This window comes from Eremothecium gossypii, chromosome VI, assembly GCF_000091025.4.
Source record: "Eremothecium gossypii ATCC 10895 chromosome VI, complete sequence".
Taxonomy (NCBI): domain Eukaryota; kingdom Fungi; phylum Ascomycota; class Saccharomycetes; order Saccharomycetales; family Saccharomycetaceae; genus Eremothecium; species Eremothecium gossypii.
The window spans coordinates 546,633-557,264 of NC_005787.5; the positions used below are offsets into that span (position 1 = coordinate 546,633).

The 10,632-nt window shown below is 53.7% G+C and overlaps 6 protein-coding genes across 6 annotated transcripts; 3 read left to right on the forward strand and 3 right to left on the reverse strand.

Annotated features, from left to right (window-relative positions):
- Window positions 1-65: 65 nt before the first annotated feature.
- Window positions 66-680, reverse strand: DID2 (Did2p; the record flags this gene model as incomplete). The annotated part of the gene is made up of 1 exon (NM_210969.1): window positions 66-680. The coding sequence occupies one exon, from the start codon at window positions 678-680 to the stop codon at window positions 66-68; it is 615 nt and encodes a 204-aa protein (NP_985615.1).
- A 254-nt stretch (window positions 681-934) lies between these two features.
- AGOS_AFR069C (AFR069Cp) lies at window positions 935-1,861 on the reverse strand (the record flags this gene model as incomplete). The annotated part of the gene is made up of 1 exon (NM_210970.2): window positions 935-1,861. The coding sequence occupies one exon, from the start codon at window positions 1,859-1,861 to the stop codon at window positions 935-937; it is 927 nt and encodes a 308-aa protein (NP_985616.2).
- A 285-nt stretch (window positions 1,862-2,146) lies between these two features.
- On the forward strand, window positions 2,147-2,557 carry AGOS_AFR070W (DOPA 4,5-dioxygenase family protein; the record flags this gene model as incomplete). Its single annotated transcript, NM_210971.1, has 1 exon — window positions 2,147-2,557. One exon carries the CDS (start codon window positions 2,147-2,149, stop codon window positions 2,555-2,557), a length of 411 nt encoding a protein of 136 aa, NP_985617.1.
- A 64-nt stretch (window positions 2,558-2,621) lies between these two features.
- SPO14 (phospholipase D) lies at window positions 2,622-7,355 on the forward strand (the record flags this gene model as incomplete). Its single annotated transcript, NM_210972.2, has 1 exon — window positions 2,622-7,355. The coding sequence occupies one exon, from the start codon at window positions 2,622-2,624 to the stop codon at window positions 7,353-7,355; it is 4,734 nt and encodes a 1,577-aa protein (NP_985618.2).
- Window positions 7,356-7,985: 630 nt separating this feature from the next.
- Window positions 7,986-9,584, forward strand: AGOS_AFR072W (AFR072Wp; the record flags this gene model as incomplete). Its single annotated transcript, NM_210973.2, has 1 exon — window positions 7,986-9,584. The coding sequence occupies one exon, from the start codon at window positions 7,986-7,988 to the stop codon at window positions 9,582-9,584; it is 1,599 nt and encodes a 532-aa protein (NP_985619.2).
- Window positions 9,585-9,696: 112 nt separating this feature from the next.
- Window positions 9,697-10,431, reverse strand: GMH1 (Gmh1p; the record flags this gene model as incomplete). Its single annotated transcript, NM_210974.1, has 1 exon — window positions 9,697-10,431. The coding sequence occupies one exon, from the start codon at window positions 10,429-10,431 to the stop codon at window positions 9,697-9,699; it is 735 nt and encodes a 244-aa protein (NP_985620.1).
- Between the last annotated feature and the right edge of the window lie 201 nt (window positions 10,432-10,632).

The following is a 10,632-nucleotide window of genomic DNA, read 5'->3' on the forward strand; positions in this document are numbered from 1 at the left end:
ATGTAATTCCCAAATGATATAGTTTTAGTATACTGTACATGTTGCGTCTGGTCGAGACGCTGGAATCAGCCCCGCAGCATCCGCAGCCGCTGCGCGAGCTTGTCCTCCTTGTCCTCCGTGACCTCCGCAGGCGCGTTCTGCACGCGCGGTAGCTCGCCCAGCTGCGCGCTCTGCTTCAGCTCCAGCCCCTTCTCATCTGCGGCCTGGCTGATCAGCTCATCGACCTTGTCGTTGTCCACCACCACGGCGTCCACGTTCTGCCCCATCTCCTCGTACACGTTCACGCTCGTGTCCAGGTCCTCAAACTGCTGCTCGAACTTGTCCATGATCATCGTGATCTGCTGCAGGTTCATGCTCTGCAGTGCGCGGTCCATGCCCTTGCACACCTGCGCCATCGACCCGCTGACCTGCCTCATAGTCACCGCGGTCTGGACCTTCGACACCACGGCGTCGACGCGCGACGCCAGCTTCAGCAGCTGCACGCGCTCGTTGCGCTTGCGGATGGCATTCGAAGCGTACAGCCGCGCGATCTCCTCGCTCTCGCCAATTATCTTCTTGAGCTTGTTGGTCTCCTGCTTTTCCTCCTTCGCCGCCTTCGCCGCCTGCCGGGTGAGCTGCTTGGCAGTGAACTTCAGTTGGAAGAGGGTGTTTTCTAGGCCTGCTGCTGGATTACGTGCCATCGCGGACTATAGCGGCACCGACGAGATAGTGGCTTCTGCCTGGTCCCCGCGCGGGTGGCACTGGGCAGGTAGCCTTGATATGGGGCGGGAAATAGGAGCGTGCACATCATTATCAACGTTATATATCCTGAGTATATACGCATGCAGACGAGAGGATTCTATCACATACCGTGGTATGGCTCGTGTTGGATGCAGGCCGCTGGGCAGCACGCGGCGGGGCCGCCCTGCGAGCAATGTCTTTGTCCGTCGAGGTGCTACTTCTGCAGCTGGTGCTTCATCTCCAGCATCTTGCACCGGTCGTTGAGCTCGAAAATGTGTCTCTTGTACAGGTCATTTATCAGTTCGAGCTCGTTGATGCGCGTCTTCAGACGGATGACTTCTTCCTGGGAGTGCAGCACCTGCGACAGCGGGGTCGCGGTGTCCGGCGCCGGCTTTATGATCTGCGCCGACGACGAGTAGCTCGCGATGTCCGCGGGCGCGAACGGCGCGCCGTCGCGCAGGCCCTGCGGGTGCAGCAGGCCCGCGTGCAGATAGGCCGTGTGGTCCTGCGACGGCGGCTGCGAGCGCGGCGAGAAGGCGTGGTACGCCGGCGCCGCGGGCACCGGCGTCAGCGACGGCGCGCGCAGCACCGACGCCGCCGGCGACGCCGCGGGCTGGAAGCCCGCGTCCTGCGGCTTGTCGTTCAGCAGCATGTTGATCGGCGACTTGTACGCCGGCCCGCGCGCCGGCCCTGGCCCGTGCAGCGCAGACCCCGGCCGCGCGTCTGTCGGCGGCTCTGCTTCCGGCACGCCGTTCAGCAGCTGCGCCAGCTGCGGCAGTGCCCCCGGCTCCGCCCGCCCGCGCTTGCGCTCGGCAGGCCCGCTGCCCTCCCCGCCCTCGCGCCGCCGCTTCTCCTCGTGCCCCGCCTTGCGGTTGCGCGACTTGATGACGTCCGTCTTCAGGCTGATCGGCCGCGGCCGCCCGTGCAGCTTCAGAAACAGCCCGCACGCGTTGCACAGCACCGCCCCGTGCTCGTCCCGCCGCCACAGCGGCGTCGTCGACGTGTGGCAGTTCTGGCACACCGGGCACCCCGCCCCCGCGCCCCGCCCATCGCCCCGGCTCTCCGCGTCCCCGTCCCGCACCTCTGCCCCGCCCGTGATGACCTCCCCCCCGGCCCCCCCCGACGCGCTGGTTGAGAGCATCTTTCCGTCCGTCTTGCGCTAGCTTCGCTCGCTCGGCCCACCCTGTCTGCCGCACACTGGAGACCCTCTGGACCCTTTGCACAGATTTGTCACGCCCGAACTGCCGTGTCTTGTCCAGTTCCCACCATTTTTTTCACCGTGAAAATTCCTCGAGCCTGCTTACGCCATCATTCCTCGAGCAGATAAAGGACGTGCGAAGATAGCAAAATTCCGAAGCCCCCGGCTGCCGCTTTCGCGTGACGTATATATAGCGCACCCCCGGCGCAGCCCACCCGGGCCCGCGCCATGACAGACACACGTGACCGTGCGCCGTTCCCGTACGGCATCAAGTCGTTCGACTTCCATACCTACATCCCGCTGGCGGACCCCGCGCCGGCGCTCCGCTTCCGCGACGCCGTGTGCTCGGAGTTCCAGGACGCGCTGCGCAGCGGCGCGGCGAACGCGTACGAGCCGCACATGGGCAGCATCGGGCCACATGTCGAGGCGGGCCTCGGCATGTTCGAGTTTGACGTGTGCGACGCAGACGTGTTCACGCGCATGCTGCATTTTTTCCAGCTCAACCACGGGCCGCTGAGTGTGCTGATCCACCCGCGCACGGAGCGCGGGGAGCTGTGGGACCACACGGAGGGTGCGTTGTGGCTGGGGGCGCAGGTGGCGCTCGACCTCGGTGCGCTGGCAGATGAAGCTCATTTGTAACGAGCGGGCGTAGCAGATATATACTTGCCACTTCATAGGTGTGTAGCTAATAGCAAGACAGAGTATGGGGTCGGACGACGGCGAGAGCGCACACTCGGTGCAGTACTTCGGGTCTGCGACGCAGCTGGCGGGCGAGCGGCCGACGCAGAAGGCCAGCGTGATCCCCGGGATATACGCGGAGGCGGAGGAGCTGGGCGGGGAGGGCGGCGGGGAGGACGTAGGGGAGGCGGAGCACGAGTGCCCCCTGCTGGGGGCGCGCGGCGAGGAGGTGGAGGACCAGGAGGCGGAGTACAAGAACCTGGTGTTCCAAGGCGTGCCGAACTCGACGATCACGACGATGGAGAGAGGTTTTACGCGCCGGGGCAGCGCGGGCAAGCGGCGCAGCGGCAGCGTGGGCGAGAACACGCCGACGTGGCTGGCCAAGATGAACCCGCAGGACTCGTTCACGGGGTGGAAGAAGGAGTTCGGACAGGCGTTCAAGAAGATCTCGAAGCTGACGTCGCGGCGGAGCGCGTCGCGCGGCGCGGGGCGCGCGAAGACGGACCACGAGTCAGTGGCGAGCGCGGGGATCACGGAGGAGGAGATGATCATCCAGAACATGGCGTCGGACCTGATCGCGACGCTGCTGGCGGGGTGCCCGGGCGCGCTGTTTGCGGGGAGTGGGTTCCTGCGCGACGAGCACGGCGTGCGGCGGGCGCCGCTGCTGCTGGCGATGCTGAGCGTGCGCGTGTCGCCGGTGACGAACAGCGACACGCTGCTGTCGCTGCAGCGGGTGAGCTCGGCGACGACGAGCACGACGAACGCGAGCAGCGTGAGCCACGTGGAGAAGCAGGACGGCGGCATTGCGATCGTGGACCAGGGGTACCACACGAAGTACAAGCTGGAGTTGGAGTACGGCGTGGGCGACAACCGCCTGAAGTGGATTATCCTGCGCTCCTACAAGGACCTGGCGTCGCTGCACGGGAAGCTGAAGCTGGTGTCGTTCCAGCAGAACACGTTGAACAAGCTGTACATCGACCACAACCGCTACCAGCGCATACACCTGCCCCACTTTCCGCGCTTCGATGACTACATGAAAAAGGCGAAGAAAGGGCCGGCGTCAGTGCCGTCGCCGCAGGACCACCCGCGCACGTCGGAGTCGTCGTCCAACACGCCGCGCTCCTCGCTCAACTTCGAGGCCAAGCGCTTCCACATGAAGCACATCCAGGATCTGATTGACGAGACGGACGACGTGAAGAAGCCGATGCACAAGCGGATCGAGAAGTACCTACGGCTGCTCAACCTGTCGCTTTCCTTGCGCCCGCAGGCGAACCGGCTGTTCCAGTTCTACGAGCTGTCCCCGATCAGCAACCTGTTGAGCTATGAAAGCGGCTTCCAGGGCAAACAGGGCTACCTTATTATCAGGTCTTCCGCCAAGGCGCAGGGCTGGCGCGTGTCGCACTTCAGGTTCAATGACTGGCGGGCGATGATCGAGCGGCACACCAACAAATGGTTTTTGGTCAGACATTCCTATATCATGTACGTCAGCGATATGTGCTCGACCACGCCGCTGGACGTGTTCTTGGTGGACTCCAAGTTCAAGGTCACCTGCTCGGGCAACTTTTTAGAAGACAATAACCTATACGAGGAAGACCCGCTGGAAGATAAGCAGAAGAAGATATCGACGAAGCTCTTGATCACTCTGGAGAATAGCGAGCGGAAGCTTCAGATGATCGCGAAGTCCGAGTACATGCTGAAGATATGGGTCTCATCGATAATACAAATGCAAAAGAACACCATCTGGGCCAACCACCAGCGGTTTGGGAGTTTTGCGCCTGTGAGGCGGAACTGCTTCTGTCACTTTTTGGTGGATGGACGCGATTACTTCTGGGCACTGAGCGAAGCGCTCACCATGGCCAGAGATGTGATTTTCATCCATGACTGGTGGCTCTCCCCTGAGTTGTACATGCGCAGACCAGTCCAGAGCAACCAGCAATATCGAATTGATCGGGTCTTAAAGGAGCGTGCTGAAGCCGGCGTTAAAATCTTCATTGTGGTTTATCGCAACGTCGGTTCCACCGTCGGAACCGATTCCCTCTGGACGAAACACTCAATGCTCAGTCTGCATCCTAACATACACTTGATCAGATCTCCTAACCAATGGCTGCAGAACACATATTTCTGGGCACATCATGAAAAGATGTGCGTTATAGATCATACAATTGCCTTCATGGGTGGTATCGATTTGTGTTACGGTAGGTACGATAGCCCAGAACACGTACTTCGGGATGATGCTTCAGATCTTCAACAGCAAAATTTCCCAGGAAAGGATTACTCCAATGCGAGGATATGTGATTTCCATGATTTAGATAAACCTTTTGAATCCATGTACGATCGGGAGGTTATTCCTAGAATGCCATGGCACGATGTTCATATGATGACCGTCGGCGAAGCGGCGCGTGACATGTCTAGGCATTTTGTTCAGCGGTGGAATTATCTCCTAAGGCAGAAGAGACCCAGTCGCCCAACACCCTTGCTTACTCCACCTAGCGACTTCACCCCCGAAGAGCTGGAGAATTCGGAGTTTTTCAGAAACTTGAATTCCAGATCTACGTGTGAAGTACAGATATTAAGAAGCGCAGGCAATTGGTCGCTCGGGTTACAGGAGACAGAGAAATCTATCCAGGCGGCGTATCTGAAATTAATTGAGACCTCAAAGCATTACATATACCTAGAGAACCAGTTCTTCGTCACCGCTTCCAATTGGGATGGTGTTTTTATCGAAAACAAGGTAGGAGATGCTATTGTCGACCGTATCATCAAAGCAAACAGCGAGGGTAAGTTATGGAAGGCGTTCATCCTCATTCCTTTGATGCCTGGGTTTGATTCGGAGGTTGATCAACCGGAGGGATCCAGTATCAGGGTAATTATGCAATGCCAGTACCAATCCATTGCAAGAGGAGAAACCTCGATCTTCGCCAAGTTAAGGAGGTTGAACATAGACCCTCTTCAATATATCCAATTTTACTCTCTGAGGAAATGGTCCACTCTGGGACAATATGATAAACTCGTCACCGAGCAGCTGTATGTTCATGCGAAAGTTATGATTGTTGATGACAGGAGCTGTATAATTGGGAGTGCCAACGTTAACGAACGCTCTATGCTTGGGAACCGTGACAGTGAGGTTGCAGCAATAATCAGGGACACTGAACTAGTTAAGAGCAAGATGAATGGCGAAGATTATTATGCAGGCAGATTCGCCTTAGAACTCAGACAAAGACTGATGCGTGAACATTTGGGTTGTGATGTTGACTTGGTTGAGATCATAGAGCGTAAGTTTAGCCGTTTAGAACACGTTGCTCTCGCCAACGTCGAAACATTAAACCTACTATCGAGAGAGGGGGCTGCTCACTCCAACAAGGAGCTCAAGATCCAGAGTGCCATGCTAGAGATTGGCTTCCGTGAAGTTATGAACGAGCAATGTAGCGACATGTGGCTAGAGAAATATGGGTCCGGCCAAGTGAAGAATTTCGGAATAGAAGTCGACCATAACATTTACATGGACAGTGACAATGTTCCGGAACAATTCCTGTACAATAATTCGAACCACAAGAAGACGCCTCTGCCATCAAAGAAAGGCAGACAGCATGGCCGGCGGAGGTACAACTCAAAGCCGAAGTACCACTCGTTCAACAACAGGGCCGGCGAAGCTAACGTCGGAATTAGGGATAAGAAACCGATCAGTACTGATTCGCGTCTCGTGGGGAACGAAACTCACATGAAGGATGTGGAGGGCCTTGGACCCGACGGCTGGAAGAACGTGACTAGGAAATTCAAGGAGAATGTAACACAACAGTTAATGGACTGGGCCACAGAGGTTATGAATATTCAAAGTATCGACGGGAAAAAGGAGAACCAGAACAATACTAATATATCATTCTTGCCAGATAAAGAGGATGTCATGCAATATTTACAAGATAGCGGCATTCCAGATATCAACAAATGGAACATGCTAAAACGTATCTGCTACTTGCAGCATCTCTCGTACAAGAAAGAAACCAAACTGACGGAACATAAAAAGTTATCAAAGGACACCGCAGACACCATCCAACGCACGTTAGACTTTTTGGGCGAGGAAGAGATGGACGATGATGCTGTGGATATAATGCTGGCACAAATGGTTCCTCCCATCGGAGGCGAAAACAAGCAACCTTTTGCAAACTTGCATTTCATGGATCCGTATGCGTTCGAAGATCCTATTGTGGATTCCTTCTACGAGGACATGTGGTTTGCGGTCGCGCTCAGGAACACGTTGATCTATAGGATGGTGTTCCATTGCCAGCCGGATAACTCCGTGCAGACGTGGAGGGACTATAAGGATTTCCAGAAGCTTTCGCAAGGATTCGATGAGTTGCAACGAAAGATGATCGAGATGGAGTACGGAGAGAAGGTGACCATTCTTGATGATATAAGCGAGAACATGTCAAACATATCCTTGGAAAAAGGCACGAAAATAAAATCCGTGCCCCCAGATATTGCCGACTCATTATCGATGGATGCAGACCTCCCACCACATCACCAGCAGGCCGTCAAGACAGGGGCAGTGCGGGCCCCTACACACACCAAAATGAAACTTTCGAGCAGTTTGCTCTATGGTATAAACCAGAAAATATTTGACAGACATACTGCCCGTAGGTTATTGGAAAGAATTAATGGTCATCTTGTTATCTTTCCCACCGACTGGTTGGCTAAAGAGGTTGAATCCAAGAATTGGTTCTACAATGCCGACAGGCTGCCTCCTATAGATATTTATGATTGAATTACTATGCATCTTGGAAGCCTGATAGACATCGTGTCGGAGTTGCATTGTTCTGTTGCCTATTATGACAAATCAAACCCCTTACTTTGAACTGGATGCCCTGCGGTTGCTTTTCTGGTTAACAGAGGTGACGCGATCGAAATCCGATGTGCTTCTGCACAGACAAAAGAAGCCAGGCATAGAAAGCTCCAGATTACGTTTGGTCAGTTGGCTACGTTGGTCGGTCTTATCACATGCTGCATGCATTTCTGTCTGGTTATACGACATGGACATGCCATGTAGAGGCGGATCCAAGAGCACCAACATTTGACCTGCACTATGCATGCAATTTTTGCCATGTACTTGAACAAGTAGGATCGATTTTTATCTACCCTGTTCTAATTATTGTATTCTCATATATTAAATCGTTCAATCATCCAAGGCAGAGTTTACTATCCTGGTAAAGTACCGCCAAATACATAAGTGGGCACACGCACGCCTTTCTGATAGCTGTTGCCGATCACTCCGAGAATTCATTGCTCTTACTACATAAAATTGTAAAGCGATTAACTGTTCTCGAAACGCTTGAGGACATTCTGTGCTGCTCGTCGTTATCCAGATATCCAATTCTTCGTGCGACACCGCCAAGTAATGCAAAACCGCCCCTCCATAGTTGTTTGTGAACATCATAGATCTACCAGGGGGGAGAGGACAGGAAGCCACGGCAGACCAGGCATCAACCGAGTAAATTCGTCTGCCCCCCCTAGTAAACTAAGAGGGAATGGAGAGGTAACTGGCACTGTCGAGCTTTATCCGGTATTGGAGAACCAGGAAGAGTCTGCCACAACTCGGTCGAGCGCTTGCACCGGGCCGACTCCCAGAAAACAGGTCAAGGAGTTTAGAATTCCCAACAAACTGAATGCAGAACGTATAGTCAATGGGAAGTTGCTCCAGAAGCGGCTCAAGCCATCCCTGCTTGACACCGAAACGCGGAGGGGTTATTCAGCCTTTGAACATACAAACCCAAGGGGAATGCATGCCCCATTGAACATATACTTTAATGGCCATGGGAAAGCCACCCCAGCAACCAATGCAGCGATGTATCGCGAGCAGCCCAGGGCTGGGACCTGGAAATATAGGCCCGGCTACTTAGGACCACCATCTGCAGCTCGGGCTCTGCCTACAGATAGGAAGAACTTCTTCCGAATTGGTATCGACACTAGCCCGCTGACAGAGCGCAATGGGCACTACAGTAGTGTGCTTCCTGGTGGCGCATCAACGGACGTGGAATGTGATGATGATGTTCCGGCTGCATGTAAAATTGAGCTCACCATAAATGATGATATTCAATCACCGGGAGTTTTGGATGAAAACGAGATCGGGACTAATACCAGGGACTCGAGCACTGCCCACATGTCGCAACTGAATCGTACCCCAGATTCACCGTCATCGCAAGTTGACCCGCACCTTGAAAACAAACCAATCCTCGACTACTTTAGCGGCATGATTGCAACGTTTCGTGATGGATCACTTCAAGCGAAGAACAAGGCGAATGCCCTCAAGTCAAGGTTCGCCTCTTATACTGAAGCAGCCAAGCTTTCGCAAACCGTTCTCCCTGACAAGCTCAACTCAACTGACTTCACGAAATCCCCGTCCCCTGAAGGAGATGCCGCTGGGCAGTCTCCACTACAGAGGTCGGATTTTATGGCATCCACCCCCCGGACACTCCAGAAGCTCTATGTTGAATTTGAGAATTTGAATAGTAAACGGGACGATCTTGCGGACGGGCCTATTGAATTGAAGTTCTGGTTAAAACAAGATTTCTCGACGCGCTTACTGCAGGATCAGTTAAATAATGAACTTCGCATGATACAAAGGTTCTCGTCATCAGGACAGACCATAATGGTCAACCAGGTGACTAGTTTTTTGAAGAGACAGGGCAGCCGCGACATCACAGACGATGAATATCAAAGTCTAACAATCCAATCGTCTCCCAAGGTTTCAAAAGAGGGTAGTAATTGCTCCCCTAGTTACAATTTTGAAGATCTAATTAGCGGAAAAAAGTGGCCTCCGGAGCGCCCAGGTAAGAGCAGTGTATTCCACCAAATAAAAGATGATCGACTTCGCTACAACCTCGAAGAGACATATGCCATTGCTGAAAACCTATGGAAGAAGGCAGAGATTGGACAGTTAGAGATGGTCTCGAATAAAGTCCATTTAAGTAGACATACTGGGTGTGTATCGCGGTAATATGTAGAAATGTTGTCTACAACAATGGTAGTATACGGCGACATTCCACGAAACCCTTCGGTCATGCGCACCAATCGGACACACCTGTTATCTGGGTTAGCTCCTCAATGACTTAGTACCTAGAGAAACTTAAGTAGTTCGACAAATCAATACCGAACAAGCTCACCAGATACAGAATGACACAGAACAGAGAGGGCAGCAAGATGAAATTGACGTTCTTCAAAAAGGACAATTGGCTATAGCCATAGAAGGTGAGCACAAAATAGTATCCAATGGCCGCGCAGTATAGAGTGTTACCAACAAATAGCCCTATCCACCTGTGCAGATTGATCACTGGCAGGAGCAGGAATTGAAGAAAGTACAGCAAAACCCAGATTATTAGAAATGCATCGCAGTGAATATCAAAACAGTATGCCCACTCAACGGTCGAGTCCTGCGCCGACCGAAACTTCAGCTGCGGCCGATTTAGCAGTACCCAGAAGAAGGTCGCCATCGTGAACCCGAGCAGAAAAAAGTCCACTAATATCATGTTGATCATCATCTTCAGAAAACCACTGAATGTGTGCCCGTACCCGATGGACCATGTCAACGACGTGGCGATCAGCAGGATCACCTGCAGAATAAAGAATGAGGGATCGTCTCGTGATAGCCGATGTTTGATCTGCCGCTGGTAGTATGCCGAGCGAAACGCCTTGCGTGGCTTGAAGATCAAATGCACCATTTCCCACATTGCAGCCTCGAAATCCAGATTACGGGGCGACTTAAACAGCCTCCTAATCACCAACGGCACCCTAGGTTTCGACTGAACCTCCCTCAGATCTTGCATGGACCTCGGCAATGACGACATGATAGTTGCAGCTATGTACCTTGAAAACCCTGGTCGCTATTGCTCTGCTCTGCAACTCTGTATGGGCTTCTGCGTCCCGCGTGAAAGGTACTTGGCCCCAGCCCAAGAGGCCAGTAAAAAATTTCGGGCATTGCACTCATACTAATGGCACATCGCCGCTACAAAAGAGCTAAAGATATAGGCTTGATATCTACACGGTAC